We start from the raw sequence: 17707 nt of genomic DNA on the forward strand, positions 1-17707 counted from the left end.
GGGTAAGGCTCTAGGAAATGCATTACGCTTATGGATGTCATCACTAAGATAGAAGTACAAATGTGTGTGTGTGTGTAAAATGTTGATCATTGTGATCCATGATTTTTAGATGAAATTGTTGTTGCAGTTTTAAAAATTTCAACTGGATGTGTTACATTTGATAGATTTTCATTCAGACTAAAAATGTATCTAAATACATTTTTAGTTTAACACATCCCTCAGTTTTCCAACACTCAGTTTGATCAAACTGCTGTATAAACATTTTTAAAGCAGCTTTAGTTTCAACAAGCAAAAATGATCTTCAAGCCACACGATTTGTTTTCCTTTGTTGTGTTGTTTTTCTGTTTGCTGATATTTCTTTCCTCTCCTCCTCCTCATTCGTTTGTGTCTCTGAGTTGAAGTGTATTAAGAGACACAATCAGGCTTCAATATATTTGGCTGATATAGTTTAATTTGTTTCTCATCATTTGCTGTGAAGTCCATTAAAAAGAAATATTAAACAGATATTGTAAATATGTGAGTTTTGTTTGTGTTTATTGATCAATCTGCTGAACTACATACATTTTTTTTCGAGAGATTACAAGACCAGAACATCAAAGCAACACTGTCCTTCAGAATTTAAGCCCCAAAACGGAAAATATATTTGTGAACATCTGTGTTTACAGGAAGATGATCAAATATGTGAGTTAAGAGAAGCATTTTACAGCCAAGAACAACATGTCAAAGCTAACATTTCTGATCGCTGATCAAAGAGATCAATGAGACGTATTGAGATATGACGGTGAGGAAAGTCCAGCAGCAAACAGTCAGTCAGCATGTGTGCAGTTGGTGGACGGTCCCTTGCTTCTGAGGATCATCAGCAGAGAGAGTCCACAGCAGAACACCAGACTCTTCACTATCAGCATTGTGGACAGCAGACAGAGCAGATTCACCTGAGACTCAGAAGGAACAGAGGCTGCTGGCTCGTTCTCAGCAGGGACAGAGGTTGTTGGAGAATTTGGTGGTTGTTGAAGCTCAGGAAGCTCTGAAACTGAAAAAACACAAAGGTAAGGATGGAGGGAAATGTTTGTAGCTGCAGTGAGAAACATGAGTGGTGTTTGACAGCGTCTCCACATGAAGCTGAATCAGTGCTGAACACAGTCATCCAGCCTTCATCACCTTGTTGTGTCTGGGCCTCCACTGGTCCCCCCTCGTGCTGGACGTAGCAGCTGTATTTATATGTGCTGTCCTGTTGCTGATGGATCAGCAAGATGGAGGCGCTGCGTCCCGGCTCTCTGATCTCCAGCTGCTCTCCCTCAGCAGGGTCCACATCCTCCAGCTGGCCGTCCTCCTTCTGTCTTTTCCAGGAGAAGCGGACCAGAGGAGGAAACATGGCTGAGGCCAGACACAGCAGGGAGCTGTTCCCCTCCAGGTGGACTCTGGATGCTGCTGGGTACACGCTCACCACGGGCTTCACTACCTGCTCATCTGGAGGTGGACAGCAGCAACAAGCAGCACAAACACATTCAGCTTTCATTTATTTTCGTCAAATCATAACACAGATCAGCAGTTACAGTGCATCATATACATAAATTTAAACTAACAATTAAACTCTGTTACAGTGACATGTTCATGTGTAAAAAATATAAAAGTTAAAATGAATGATAACATAATTCCTTATAGTAAAATTTACCATTTAAATATAATCTGTGCAGTTTTTGAAGCATCACATTTACCTCAAAATACTTCTCAAACCGTATTTTCTGACATCAAGAACTATTTATATGCTATATCAAGCAAACACTAACATACATAAGTGATATAATTTTTTACTGCTTTTGAAAAGGTTTCACAGTTTTTATTAATAATTTATTGTCTTCTTTAGCATTTTTTTTTATTGTCGCTCCCTATTGTTTTATATATTTTAATGTTTTGTAAAACATACTGAAACTCCAGTTTTGAATGTACTATGGAAAAAAGATTATGATTATTATCTGAACTTTGTTTCTCTGATTGTAGAACAATGTTTTAGATTTTCAAAAATGCATAATTTCTGTTTGTCATAATATTTTTCAGACTATATTTAAATTTGCATTTTTTTTAGATATTAAAATAGTTTTTAACTGACAGCATGTAAATTTTACTGTTTACAATATTTGCCACGTATCCTTTCCAGCATATTTAAAGTTAAGATTTCTTTTAAATACATTTATCAACATGTATTGTGATTAGTTTAACATCTGTTTTCTTCTTCTGTTCAGAAACCATGAAACAGCACAGAATTCCTGAGATGATCAAATATTAAATATTTGTAAGCTCACTGATATTTGCAGAAATAAAGAATAACTTTAGTTGTTCAGTCACATTTCAACATGTTTTCACACATTATTGAGCTTTTCTGATGGAACAGTGGCTGCAGATGAATCCTCCACTAATGATGGAAAAACTAACATGGAAAGCCTGAAACAGCACAAAGTGACTTGAAACACATTTTCAGCTGCACAATAAAACAGCAGAAGAAAAGAAATGCTTCTTCTTACCTTTTACATACAGTTTAGTTCCAGAGCCAAAGATTCTGATCCAGTTTCCTCCCACAGTGAAAAAGCCTCGTACAAAAACCTGCTGCTGGATGTTTGTGTTGAGATGAACCAGTTCAGCCCACTGACACATTAAAATCAGCTCTACACACTTCTTTTCTTTTCTAATAAATTGATATTTTTGTATTAACTTGTTCTTAAGTTAAAAGCTGCTGAAATGTGTGATAAACTCTGTGATCCTGGGCTGTAGTTTACTGCTGTCTTCATGTCACAAACACTGTTTGTTGATCTGGAGGTTTTTGTACAGGCTGCAGCCACAATCCATCACTGTGGCGACCATAACAAGAGCAGTAGTAGGTGGCTGAATGTCGGTTTTTAACGTTCTCTATCTTCAACCCCCAGCCGTTCTGTTTCTTCACAGCTGAGAAATCGTCTTTCTGAGGATGATTGGAACTTGAATCTATTTTACCATTCCTCCTATCAATACCAATAATAATTCTAAATGCTTCTGTCTCTTTCTTCTGGTACCAGTAGATACACACGTGGACAAAATTGTTGGTACCCCTCAGTTAAAGAAGGAAAAACCCACAATTCTCACTGAAATCACTTGAAACTCACAAAAGTAACAATAAATAAAAATTTATTGAAAATTAAATAATCAAAATCAGCCATCACTTTTGAATTGTTGAGTAACATAATTATTTAAAAAAACAAACTAATGAAATAGGGCTGGACAAAAATGATGGTACCCATAACTTAATATTTTGTTGCACAACCTTTTGAGGCAATCACTGCAATTAAACGATTTCTGTATTTGTCAATGAGCGTTCTGCAGCTGTCAACAGGTATTTTGGCCCACTCCTCATGAGCAAACAGCTCCAGTTGTCTCAGGTTTGATGGGTGTCTTCTCCAAATGGCATGTTTCAGCTCCTTCCACATATGTTCAATGGGATTCAGATCTGGGCTCATAGAAGGCCACTTTAGAATAGTCCAACGCTTTTCTCTCAGCCATTCTTGGGTGTTTTTGGCTGTGTGTTTTGGATGGTTGTCCTGTTGGAAGACCCATGACCTGCGACTGAGACCAAGCTTTCTGACACTAGGCAGCACATTTCTCTCCAGAATGCCTTGATAGTCTTCAGATTTCATCGTACCTTGCACACTTTCAAGACACCCTGTGCCAGATGCAGCAACGCAGCCCCAAAACATTACTGAGCCTCCTCCATGTTTCACCGTAGGGACAGTGTTCTTTTCTTCGTATGCTTGGTTTTTGAGTCTATGAACATAGAGTTGATGTGCCTTACCAAAAAGCTCCAGTTTGGTCTCATCTGTCCAAAGGACATTCTCCCAGAAGCTTTGTGGCTTGTCAACATGCATTTTTGCAAATTCCAGTCTGGCTTTTTTATGAGTTTTTTTCAGCAGTGGTGTCCTCCTTGGTCGTCTCCCATGAAGTCCACTTTGGCTCAAACAACGACGAATGGTGCGATCTGACACTGATGTACCTTGGCCTTGGAGTTCACCTTTAATTTCTTTGGAGGTTGCTCTGGGCTCTTTGGATACAATTCCAACGATCCGTCTCTTCAATTTGTCATCAATTTTCCTCTTGCGGCCACGTCCAGGGAGGTTGGCTACTGTCCCGTGGGTCTTGAACTTCTGAATAATATGAGCCACTGTTGTCACAGGAACTTCAAGCTGTTTAGAGATGGTCTTATAGCCTTTACCTTTAAGATGTTTGTCTATCATTTTTTTTCGGATGTCCTGGGACAATTCTCTCCTTCGCTTTCTGTTGTCCATGTTCAGTGTGGTACACACCTTTTCACCAAACAGCAGGGTGACTACTTGTCTCCCTTTAAATAGGCAGACTGACTGATTATGAGTTTGGAAACACCTGTGATGTCAATTAAATGACACACCTGAGTTAATCATGTCACTCTGGTCAAATAGTTTTCAATCTTTTATAGAGGTACCATCATTTTTGTCCAGGCCTGTTTCATTAGTTTGTTTTTTTAAATAATTATGTTAATCAACAATTCAAAAGCAATGGCTGTTTTTGATTATTTAATTTTCAATAAATTTTATTTATTGTTACTTTTGTGAGTTTCAAGTGATTTCAGTGAGAATTGTGGGTTTTTCCTTCTTTAACTGAGGGGTACCAACAATTTTGTCCACGTGTGTATAATTGCTACCACACTGATCAGTCTGACAGCTGAAGGAGGCTGTTTCACCGACTCTCCTGGTCAAAGTCAAATCGTCCTGAATCAGCTGTGCTGCCATGGCAACCAGCACTGCAGAGACACACACAGGTAGATGAAGGTCAGTGTGACAGCGTTTGTTCCAGGTGGACTTTTTGGCCTCCTGATTGACTGGAAACACTCACCTGAACACAGACAGCACAGAGCAGCAGCTGGGAGGAGAAGCATCTTGTGCAGTGGTGTTTCCTCTGGAGAAGCTGAGCACAAGTGGAGCTGAGATGCAGCTGAGGACAAACAAGGACGAGCTGTGAGAGCAGAGCAGGCCAAGTGCTTTCTAACAGCTCCTCAAAGCTCCCATCAGCCCCTGTTCGTGGCCCACAGATAAGGCTGCTGCTGCTGACTGACAGCTCAGCTCAAGCTGCTGTGTGCTTTCATGCTCTGGATTTCAAGCTGACGGCAGATCCACTAAATCTGCTTCACATCATGCACAAAGACTCAAAACATTCATGTTCCCACAAACACATTCAGGTTGGTGGTCAATTTAGTGACACAGACTGTTATCTGTTGTTGGGAGCAAAACAGAAAAATACAAATCCACACAGCTGTTTTTACAGATTTATTTTTGAAGTACTTTTTGAGTCACTTATTCCACATAATAATAGAAACATTTACCAACATTCAGTGAGATACATTCAGATTTTTTTTTTTAATTTTGGGATCTCAACTAGTGCTTAAATTAATGAAGACAATTAGTTGGACATGTAAATGTCTTGAAATTTGAAAAAAGTCCTTAATTTTATTCCTGTTTTCTCAGCATACCAATAACATAAAATAAATCCATTCTAAATCATATCAACGATGCTAATTTGTTTTTATGAGGAGATCTAGGTGATCAAGTAAAGGAGCAGTTGCTTTTCCTTATGTGCTAGCTCAGTTTCTTGATCAAAATATATAATTTTTTATTTTATGTGAGGCATTTATTTTGGTAAATATGACTGCCTTTTGATTGTGCCTAATTTGCCTGTAAACATATCTTCTTATATAATCAGCAGTTTAAAAACCACCAATAATTCAGTCTTACAGTATATTAGATTGCAGCCTAAATTAAGAAAAAAATTGTATCACTGATAATTCATCATATCCATTTGGCATGTTTGTTGTTCTTCATAATTCGGTCATCTGAATATTCTGCTGCAGTTACACAATATTTCACTTTCCTCATCTGTTATTAATGTCTTTCATTCCAGCCGTCTCATGTCAACATGTGTCCATAAAGAAGTGTCTGCATGTGATGCTGCTGCTGCATCAGGATTATCAGTGCTGCCCTCTAGTGGCTGCAAACACACACTACATCCAGCCTTCTACTACTGCTGCTACTATGAGCACACACTACTGCTGCTGAGGCTGCTGCTTCTTCTGCTGCTACAAAGCAGAGCTGGGTAGTAATGACTTACATTTGAGTAGATTTGTGAAGAAGAAACGCGACTCTTATTCAGTTACACTGGACTACACTCAACTTATTACTTTTTTATTTACCACATTAGATCTGCTTTATGTTGCCGGAGAGATTCCCCAGTGGATCTACCACATGATTGAGTTTCACCAATCAGACAAAGCAACAACAATTACGTAGCTGTGTTTCACCAGGTGTCGTCCTGCAGTCACATGACCACATATGAACTCTGCCCAGATAGCGACACAAACTCTGCACACGTAGCAGACGGAGAATGAAAAAAAATGGAGGCATTTTCAAGAAATTTGATCTTGCTTTGAGTCTGACAACATTAAAATGGTAAATGGTTGTAATTATATAGCGCTTTTATCCAAAGTACTTTACATGATACATTACATTCACACACTGATGGCAGGAGCTGCCATGCAAGGCGCTAACCACAACCCATCAGGAGCAATTAGAGGTTAGGTGTTTTGCTGAGGGACACCTCGACATGAGCACGACAGGCCAAGGATCAAACTGCAACCCTCCAGTTGCAAGACGGCCACTCTACCCACTGAGCTATGCCGCCCCTTAGCATAGTATTATGCAGTTCAGTTGATGTTTGTTGAATTTCGTTGAACAGAAAAACTGGCTTATCCACTCCCAAGTCGTCTTATGGTAAAGGTACAGCTCCCACAAGACTTGCAACTACCTTCAGTTTAAAAGGTCCATCCCACTGTGGAGCAGCCAAAAGCTGTCATCACTAATAAGGACCTTCACAGCTTCAAAAGCCTCCTGACACTCTGATGACCAAGCATACATGACTTTGGACTTGGGTGTTAGAGGATATTGGCACAAGCAGGCAAAGTGATGCCCAACTGAAAGGTGATGGTTCTACAGTACCATTACTGAGCATCTACACACGTGGACAAAATTGTTGGTACCCCTCAGTTAAAGAAGGAAAAACCCACAATTCTCACTGAAATCACTTGAAACTCACAAAAGTAACAATAAATAAAAATTTATTGAAAATTAAATAATCAAAAACAGCCATTACTTTTGAATTGTTGATTAACATAATTATTTAAAAAAACAAACTAATGAAACAGGCCTGGACAAAAATGACGGTACCTCTATAAAAGATTGAAAACTATTTGACCAGAGTGACATGATTAACTCAGGTGTGTCATTTAATTGACATCACAGGTGTTTCCAAACTCATAATCAGTCAGTCTGCCTATTTAAAGGGAGACAAGTAGTCACCCTGCTGTTTGGTGAAAAGGTGTGTACCACACTGAACATGGACAACAGAAAGCGAAGGAGAGAATTGTCCCAGGACATCCGAAAAAAAATTATAGACAAACATCTTAAAGGTAAAGGCTATAAGACCATCTCTAAACAGCTTGAAGTTCCTGTGACAACAGTGGCTCATATTATTCAGATGTTCAAGACCCACGGGACAGTAGCCAACCTCCCTGGACGTGGCCGCAAGAGGAAAATTGATGACAAATTGAAGAGACGGATCGTTGAAATTGTATCCAAAGAGCCCAGAGCAACCTCCAAAGAAATTAAAGGTGAACTCCAAGGCCAAGGTACATCAGTGTCAGATCGCACCATTCGTCGTTGTTTGAGCCAAAGTGGACTTCATGGGAGACGACCAAGGAGGACACCACTGCTGAAAAAAACTCATAAAAAAGCCAGACTGGAATTTGCAAAAATGCATGTTGACAAGCCACAAAGCTTCTGGGAGAATGTCCTTTGGACAGATGAGACCAAACTGGAGCTTTTTGGTAAGGCACATCAACTCTATGTTCATAGACTCAAAAACCAAGCATACGAAGAAAAGAACACTGTCCCTACGGTGAAACATGGAGGAGACTCAGTAATGTTTTGGGGCTGCTTTGCTGCATCTGGCACAGGGTGTCTTGAAAGTGTGCAAGGTACGATGAAATCTGAAGACTATCAAGGCATTCTGGAGAGAAATGTGCTGCCTCGTGTCAGAAAGCTTGGTCTCAGTCGCAGGTCATGGGTCTTCCAACAGGACAACGATCCAAAACACACAGCCAAAAACACCCAAGAATGGCTGAGAGAAAAGCGTTGGACTATTCTAAAGTGGCCTTCTATGAGCCCAGATCTGAATCCCATTGAACATATGTGGAAGGAGCTGAAACATGCCATTTGGAGAAGACACCCATCAAACCTGAGACAACTGGAGCTGTTTGCTCATGAGGAGTGGGCCAAAATACCTGTTGACAGCTGCAGAACGCTCATTGACAAATACAGAAATCGTTTAATTGCAGTGATTGCCTCAAAAGGTTGTGCAACAAAATATTAAGTTATGGGTACCATCATTTTTGTCCAGCCCTATTTCATTAGTTTGTTTTTTAAAATAATTATGTTAATCAACAATTCAAAAGTGATGGCTGATTTTGATTATTTAATTTTCAAAATTTTTTTATTTATTGTTACTTTTGTGAGTTTCGAGTGATTTCAGTGAGAATTGTGGGTTTTTCCTTCTTTAACTGAGGGGTACCAACAATTTTGTCCACGTGTGTACTTAACCTCAGCATCAAGATACTTATGCTTTCCTGGTTAACTAGCATAAAACTTCTGCTTGATATGCTTACAATCCTCTACATCTATTTCATGTTCCACCAAATGTATTTTAGTCAGTACCTCACTAAACAGACATGGATACTGCTCAATCAAATTAATTAATTAATTCCATTTGGACACAACTAAATGCCCTAACAATCAATCCATAATTAGGAAGCACTAAGTTGTTAAGACAACCAGAAAGTAAAGCTTCATCAGGGCCTGACAAGTTCTCCCCACCTTGCTCTGTCACAGCCGGAGGGGACACAGACACTGATAAATGAACCTCCTGATCAGCTGCCTGACATGCAGGAGAACAGTGTGGCTTCAGCAGGTTAAGATGGGAAAGCTGAGTAGCTGACATCTTCAAAACTGAATATGCACCGACAAACTTAGCCTGAAATGGCGAGGTAACAATAGCTAACAGCGCAAGCACCTGATCTCCTGGAAGAAAATTGTAAACCGGCCGATTATAAAGTTTTTTCATTTGGCCCTGTGCACCCAGCAATTTGTCCTTGTCCACTTCCTGTGCTCTGTCCAGTCTATACTTCAAGCCACTGATGCAGTCAATAACGTTTGGTAGTGATTTTTTTCCTCCTTCCAGTTATCTTGCCAAGGCACCCCATAAAGTATGACCAAACACAAGATTACTAGGGCAAAACCCTGTGATCTTGTAGAAAAGTCCCCTTGATGCTAACAACAACCATGGTATATCCTCTTCCCAGTCTGTTTGTTTGGATACAGGATGCATGTAACATGGACTTAAGGGTTTGGTAAAAACACTTCAAGGTGCCGTGGCTCTGGGCATGATAAGCAGATGCCTGATTGTTGCTGGCCTGTGCAAATCAGTAAGATAAAAAAAAAAACTTACTCTTGATTAAAAGGAATTACTCTGGAAATGCCAAAAATGGAGACAAAAAAACCCCCACATCAGTACCTGCACTTCAGACCAAGCTGTAATGCTACACAATGAATAAGGAACTGGTTATTATCTTGTGCACTGGCACATCACTGTGAGCATGTAAGTAGATGAAGGTAATGGACCCACACAGTCAATATTTGATGTTTAAAAGGTTGACTTATGGCTGGTATTGGACACAAAGGAGCACACTTCAGACGGCATGGCTCAGTGGGTAGAGTGGTCGTCTTGTAACCGGAAGGTTGCCGGTTTGATCCTCGGCCTGTCAAGCTCATGTCGAGGTGTCCCTGAGCAAGACACCGAACCCCTAATTGCTCCTGGTGGGTCGTGGTTAGCGCCTTGCATGGCAGCTTCCGCCATCAGTGTGTGAATGGGTGAATGTGATGTATCATGTAAAGCGCTGCATAGCTGGCATGTACGGCATGATTTAATGTGAGCAGACATCTTTCTTCAGTCGAGACCAGAAGACATACCCAAACAGGAAATGCTGCAAAGCCTAGCAAGTGAACCTCTACTACAAGTAGCATGCACACGCTGCTCAGCACTTATCTCTTCATGCTTCTGTGATCCCAAACTATCACAAGACAACTAAACAATCTCCTCAGCCAACAGAAGAAAACCTGAATTCAAACACAGACACCTCAAAGTACACCTTCAAGAACACAATCAAATAACCTTTAAAGGTTTGCCAACAGCTGAGACGAAAGGGAATCTCCAACATTATATCAGCCTCCACAATTTATCTGTCTACCACACAAAACAGCAACATACTGCTGTGCTAACAATGTGTTCAATTGAAATTAGGTTCATACAAACTTACTCAAAGAGAAAGAAACACACTAAACACCAGGCAATACCTCACAATGGACGAGATCCTAATTTGTTATGCCAGGCTCTCAGGTCACAACAAAGGAGGAGATGCACAGAGAGGATTTACAGCAACAAACAGAGATTTGTTAAGAAGAAGCATGACAGCGAGGTGTGGTAGTAAGCATCAGGGGTTTGTGAGGGTGTATGATGGCAGTGATCAATGTGTGGTGCATGTTGTGAATGTAAAACAAATCAGAATGAGAAAGACGCTGGCTGTAAGAGAGAATATGGAGATCTCTGTCTCCACAGGCCGGCTTATAGAACCAGAGACATTAGTCAGGTGTACCAGGTGAGGTGATTGTAGGTCTGCTCAGACAGAGAGCTGCAACAGAAGAGCAAGAGAGAGAAGACCAAGACTCTGGGGCTGTAAAACCCCCCCAAAAACGAGAGAAAACATCTCCAAAAGAAAGATAAAATAAAAAAGTCCATATCAAAAACAATAAATGGGTTTGATATCAGTAAGTAAATATTCATTTACATTTTAATGTCATTTTACAGATTTTCCCTGTGTTGTTAAATCGTAAAACAATGCCTAATAAAATCACAGAAAGAAATCTGTTTGCATATTAATCATAGAAAATAATCTGTCCACATCAGATAATTATTGTTGAATTGCCATGTGTGTATTAAAAAATGTGACCACAAAATGACACAGTTTTCCCTGTATCAAAATTAACAAAAATATATACAATATGTATATTGCATATTAGCTGTCAATCTACAGATAATATAAAATACAGGTGAATTCTGTAATTTAACAAAACAATTTCTTTCTCCTTTCAGGATTAATAAAGGTCTTACAGCTGGTAAAATTGTGGAAAAAAACAAATGCTGACCATAAAAAAGAGCCAAAATTGTACATAATGTCTTCAAAACTCTATAATGTTATCAATAGTAATAGGTTTGTTTTTAATGTGGTACCATAGAACTACACACATAATTTACAACAGGTACAAGTATCATTATTTGACAGATATTTACAATTATCTTTGAAGTATTTAAATAGTATTTCGTTGTTTTTAATGTATTTTTGTGGCTGCAGACAATTGTTTTTGTTTTGTTTTGATTGATTGTTTTTACAATTTGAAAATCAAGACTCGCCTGTAAGTTCTGTGACATCGTTCTGTGAACTCTGGTTGGAAGAACAACTGAACGTAAACTTTTATGAGATGTGGAAAACTTTCCTCCTCTCTTTTCACACCTCGAGAAGTACTCATTCATTTATTTATAATATTTATAAATGTAGATTTTGATCACAGAGGCATGGAATACAGTAACTGTGAGCAGACATGTCAGAGGTCATGATTATTGCTGGCTGGGCTCAAACAGCTGCAGGCGACAGCTGCAGATACCAATCTGTTCTCGGTGTTTTCAGACTGTTGACAGTCAATCGCACTTCTTTTCCTGTGTGGCTTCCTGCAGCCTTCACACCGTTAGCTGTGGCTTTTCATTTTATTAGCACAATGAGCATCAACTCTGCAGAAAGAGTGATCACAGGAAACATCTGTGGTGTTTATCTGCGAGAGAAACAGGTCAGAGCATCAAGTCAGAGCTGACAAATGAACAAATGACAAAAGAGACGAGGAACCTTCTGCAGAAAGTTTGCTGGTGGTCATTAATTCTAAATGAATGAAAGAAATTTAGTGGCAACTGAATTTACTAAAATGTGTAGAACCAATAAAAACATATACAGTAATATCAGTGTTAGATAATATTAATCATCATGATCCCTGTTTTTTAGAAAAAAATTATTTTGGCATTAAAAAAATCTCAACTTTCTCGTGTTTAACATTTTTCATTCATGAAAAAAATGTATGTGAATTAATTTTCAGCTTTACTCATTCACAGAAAAATCTACGTGCCTCAATTTTCCAACGCTTAGTCTGATCAAACTGCTGTATGAACATTTTTAAAGCAGCTTTGGTTTCAACAATCAAAAATTGTCTTCAGGGCACATGATTTGTTCTCCTTCATCACGTTGTTTTTCTGTTTGCTGATATTTCTGCGTCCTCTACATTCATTTGTGTCTCTGAGTAAAAGTGTATTAAGAGACATCAGGAGTCAATATAAATGGCTGATATAGATTAAATTGTTTTCTGATCATTTGCTGTGAAGTTGCTTAAAAATAATTTGTTTGACACAGATACTTATTGGATAATTATTTGAGTTTATTTTGTTTACTGATCAACCTGCTGCACTTTACATACAATCTTATCACGAGATTACAAGACCAGAATATCAAAGCAACACTGTCCTGCAGAATTTAAAATGGAAAACTGAAAATATGTTTGTGAACATCTGTTTACAGGAAGACGATCAAACATGTGAGTTTAGAGAAGCAATTTACAGCCAAGAAAAACACGACAAAGCTATCATTTGTGATCACTGATCAAAGAGATCAGTGAGACGTATTGATGAGATGTGACGGTGAGAAAAGTCCAGCAGCAAACAGTCAGTCAGCATGTGTGCAGCTGGTGGACGATCACTTGTTTCTGAGGATCATCAGCAGAGAGAGTCCACAGCAGAACACCAGACTCTTCACTGTCAGCACTGTGGACAGCAGACAGAGCAGATTCACCTGAGACTGAGAAGGAGCTGCTGGAGAATCTGATGTTTGTTGAAGCCCAAGAACCTCTGAAAAAGGAAAAAGACAAAGGTGAGAGTGGGAGTGAAATGTTTGTAGCTGCAGTGAGAAACATGAGTGGTGTTTGACAGCGTCTCCACATGAAGCTGAATCAGTGCTGAACACAGTCATCCAGCCTTCATCACCTTGTTGTGTCTGGGCCTCCACTGGTCCCCCCTCGTGCTGGACGTAGCAGCTGTATTTATATGTGCTGTCCTGTTGCTGATGGATCAGCAAGATGGAGGCGCTGCGTCCCGGCTCTCTGATCTCCAGCTGCTCTCCCTCAGCAGGGTCCACATCCTCCAGCTGGCCGTCCTCCTTCTGTCTTTTCCAGGAGAAGCGGACCAGAGGAGGAAACATGGCTGAGGCCAGACACAGCAGGGAGCTGTTCCCCTCCAGGTGGACTCTGGATGCTGCTGGGTACACGCTCACCACGGGCTTCACTACCTGCTCATCTGGAGGTGGACAGCAGCAACAAGCAGCACAAACATTCAATCAGTCAACAGCAGCTTCCAGCTCTGAGCTGAATTCAGTCTGATCCTGGAAACTACACGGACTCTGATCAATAAACTCATACAACACAAAGTTCAGCACAGACGCTGAATTCAGCTTCATATCAAACATAAAATAAGAACAAAATTTACCTTCATATGACAATTTTCCCTTCATTATATATATATATACACACACACATTCTACTAATATACATATTATATTTATCTAATATGTGTCTAAACTCAGTTACAGTGATGTGTTCACATGTAAAAAGACATTAAAAATTCAACAGAATATGTTAAGATTGATGTTAAAATCACTAATAATAGTAACATGTATCACTTAAATATACTCTGTGCAGTATCTGATATGTGGCTTTTATCTCCAAATATTTTTCAAACTGTATTTTATTATATCAAATATTGTTTATATTCTATATTAGACACACATTAAAATACATAGAAGTGATGATATTTGATTTCTTTTTTAAAAGTTTCACTTTTTTTTTACTAATAATTTATTGTATTCGTCATCTTTTAAATTGTCACTCTCTATTGTCTTATGGATTGCTCTGAGGTTTCAGACATATGGGTTCTGTGAAGCGTCTTGAGGCAATTTGAACTGTAATTGGAGCTCTGTATATACAAAATTGAATTCAACTGAATTAAATTATTGTCTTGTATACTTTAATGTTTTATAAAGTACACTGTAGGTTCAGTTTTAAAAGGTGCTACAGAAATAAAATTAATTGTCATTGCTCCCTGAAGATTGCTTCTCTAATTATGTATACATGTTTCAGTAAATAAAAGTAAATTTTATATATATATATATATATATATATATATATATATATATATATATATATATATATACATTTTTTAGATCTTATAATTGATTTTAATTGACAGAATGCAAATTTTACTTTTTACAATATTTGTCATAAATCTTTTTCAACATATTTAAAGTTAAGATTTCTTTTAAATACATTTATCAACATGTATTGTGTTTTATTTAACATCTGTTTTCTTCTTCTGTTCAGAAACCATGAAACAGCACAGAATTCCTGAGATGATCAAACATTAAATATTTGTAAGCTCACTGATATTTGCAGAAATAAAGAATCACTTTAGTTGTTCAGTCACATTTCAACATGTTTTCACACATTATTGAGCTTTTCTGATGGAACAGTGGCTGCAGATGAATCCTCCACTAATGATGGAAAAACTAACATGGAAAGCCTGAAACAGCACAAAGTGACTTGAAACACATTTTCAGCTTCACAATAAAACAGCAGAAGAAAAGAAATGTTTCTTCTTACCTTTTACATACAGTTTAGTTCCAGAGCCAAAGCTGAGGTACGATTGTCCTCTCACAGTGAAAAAGCCTCGTACAAAAACCTGCTGCTGAAAGTTTGAGCTGAGATGAACCAGTCCAACCCACTGACACATTACAATCAGCTCTACACACTGTAGCACATCTTTCAGTTCTTAAAGATGCTTTTAGACATGAAAATGTACAAATATGAATAAATAATGAAGTGATGGTGTAACAGTGGACTTTAGTTCTCTGAACAGATTCTGTCTCAGCTTCACTCTCATCCAGCTCAGAATCTCTCTAATTAACTACAGCCCACTTTTACACACAAAACTCAAATATTATATTTGTGTATTTAGTGCATCGCTGATACATTGTAACCATTTATTCATGTTGTATGTTTTTGTCTTTTACATGTTTCCTTAAAGCACCATGTCCTCAGTTCTTCTCATTCCCACACCCTCATATTCACTTTTCTTTTGTTTTGGTTAATAAATTGCTATTTTCTGCTTACTTGTTTTTTGTGTTGAAAGCTGCTGAAATGTGTGATAAACGATGTGAGCCTGGGCTGTAGTTTACTGCTGTCTTCATGTCACAAACACTGTTTGTTCATGTGGAGGTTTTTGTACAGGCTGCAGCCACAGCGGATCACTGTGGCGACCCTCACAGGCGCAGTAGTAGGTGGCTGCATGTCGGAGTTTAACTTTTTCTATCTTCAACCCCCAGTCGTTCTCTTTTTTCTCGTTCTCTTTTTTCCCGACTGAGAAATCATCTTTCTGAGGATGTTTGTAATTTGAATCTTTTTTACCACTCCTCCAATCAATTTGAAGAATAATTCTGAATGCTTCCATCTCTTTCTTCTGGTACCAGGAGATATAATTGCTACCACAATGATCAATTTGACAGCTGAAGAAGGCTGTTTCACCGATTTTCCTGGTCAAAGTCACATCGTCCTGAATCAGCTGTGCTGCCATGGCAACCAGCGCTGCAGAGACACACACAGGTAGATGAAGGTCAGTGTGACAGCGTTTGTTCCAGGTGGACTTTTTGGCCTCCTGATTGGCTGGAAACACTCACCTGAACACAGACAGCACAGAGCAGCAGCTGGGAGGAGAAGCATCTTGTGCAGTGGTGTTTCCTCTGGAGAAGCTGAGCACAAGTGGAGCTGTGATGCAGCTGAGGCCAAACAAGGACAAACTGTCAGAGCAGACGAGACCACATGGTTTCTATCAGGTCCTCAGAGCTCCCATCAGCCCCTGCGGCCCACAGATAAGGCTGCTGCTGCTGACTGACAGCTCAGCTCAAGCTGCTGTGTGCTTTCACAGTCTGGACAGTCATGCTCCCACTAACACACTCAGGTTGGTGGTGAATTTAGCAACACAGACTGTCTTCTGTTGTTGAACGCTACAAATCCATACAACTCTTCATCTCTGAATTTCTTTCATTTAATACTGTCCCACAACTCTCTGTACTTTTTGTTGTGATTCTTTGTATTTATTTCTGCTGACATTTTCCAACTTTCAGTCATTTTCAGTCACTTTGTTTTTATACATTAAGTCTTGTCAATCTGCAGTTTGCTAATGCTTCAGTGAACAGTTAAAATATGTTTTTCTTACAATGTAAACTGTCATGAAACCTCCAATAATCCCTGTATTAATTTAGATGAGCATTTAACTAAGAACATGTCAGGTAGCATATTGCGTCTGTTTAACCTGTTTTTCATACTTCATTACAGTTGTGCTCAGAAGTTTACATACCCTGGCAGAATTTAGGATTTCTTGGCCATTTTTCAGAGAGTATGAATGCTAACAGGAAAGCCTTTCTTTCACTCGTGGTTAGGGGTTGGGTGAAGACATTTATGATCAAATGGCTGTGTTTACTCTTTTTAATCATAATGACAACAGAAACTACCCAAATGACCCTGATCAAAATTGTACATAACCCAGTTATTAAAGGGGAACTTCGGTTTTTTTCAACCTGGGGTCTGTTTTCATGTCATTTCATACATGTGAGTGATGGAGAAATGAATTTTCGACATAGCTCCAGTATTTAGCCAGGCAGGCAGCTTAGCAGCTCAGCTAGCAGCTCAGCTAGCAAAAAGTATGGGGCAATTTGCCCCCCCCCCCCGCGTTAAAGTCCGCCCTAAGGTGCTTTTTTCCCCACACTGACCAGCTCGGACAGTCTCAATGAGTGTCCCACAACATACTAGAGATGAGAAGTGAACGAAAACCTCCACATTACCTGGCGATCGCTCTTTGTTGTGGTCTGTATCCAAATGTCAGGATGCTAGAAAGCAAAGTATGTTGTGGGACACTCGTTGAGACTATCCGAGCCGGTCAGTGTGGGAAAAAAGCACGTTAGGGCGGACTTTGACGCGGGGGAGAGGGGGGGGGGCAAGTTGTCCCATACTTTTCGCTAGCTGAGCTGCTAAGCTGCCTGCCTGGCTAAATACTGGAGCTATGTCGAAAATTCATTTCTCCATCACTCACATGTATGAAATGACATATGGAAACAGACCCCAGGTTGAAAAAAAACAAAGTTCCCCTTTAATACCATGTACTGCTCCCTTTAACATCAATGACAGCTTGAAGTCTTTTGTGGTAGTTTTGGATGAGGCTCTTTATTTTCTCAGATGGTGAAGCCCTCTTCTTGGCAAAAGCCTCCAGTTCTTATAAATTCCTGGGCTGTCTTGCATGAACTGCACATTTGAGATCTCCCCAGAGTGGCTCAATGACACTGAGGTCAGGAGAC

General features: G+C 39.3%; 1 protein-coding gene across 3 annotated transcripts; it reads right to left on the reverse strand.

Moving 5' to 3' along the window:
• Positions 1–539: 539 nt before the first annotated feature.
• Positions 540–15529, reverse strand: LOC127535356 (immunoglobulin lambda-like polypeptide 5). Of its 3 annotated transcripts, none has more exons than XM_051953194.1 (3): positions 14961–15529; positions 1159–1467; positions 540–1030 (listed from the first exon to the last, which is right to left on the reverse strand). In XM_051953194.1, exons 1-3 carry the CDS (start codon positions 15088–15090, stop codon positions 807–809), a joined length of 663 nt encoding a protein of 220 aa, XP_051809154.1. In that variant the 5' UTR covers positions 15091–15529; the 3' UTR covers positions 540–806. The 3 variants fall into 3 exon arrangements, with proteins under 3 accessions (XP_051809154.1, XP_051809155.1, XP_051809156.1); XM_051953195.1 differs by lacking the exon at positions 1159–1467 and adding an exon at positions 13294–13602; XM_051953196.1 differs by lacking the exons at positions 540–1030; positions 1159–1467 and adding exons at positions 12692–13158; positions 13294–13602.
• Positions 15530–17707: the final 2178 nt, after the last annotated feature.

This window comes from Acanthochromis polyacanthus, chromosome 9 (assembly GCF_021347895.1).
Source record: "Acanthochromis polyacanthus isolate Apoly-LR-REF ecotype Palm Island chromosome 9, KAUST_Apoly_ChrSc, whole genome shotgun sequence".
Classification (NCBI taxonomy): domain Eukaryota; kingdom Metazoa; phylum Chordata; class Actinopteri; family Pomacentridae; genus Acanthochromis; species Acanthochromis polyacanthus.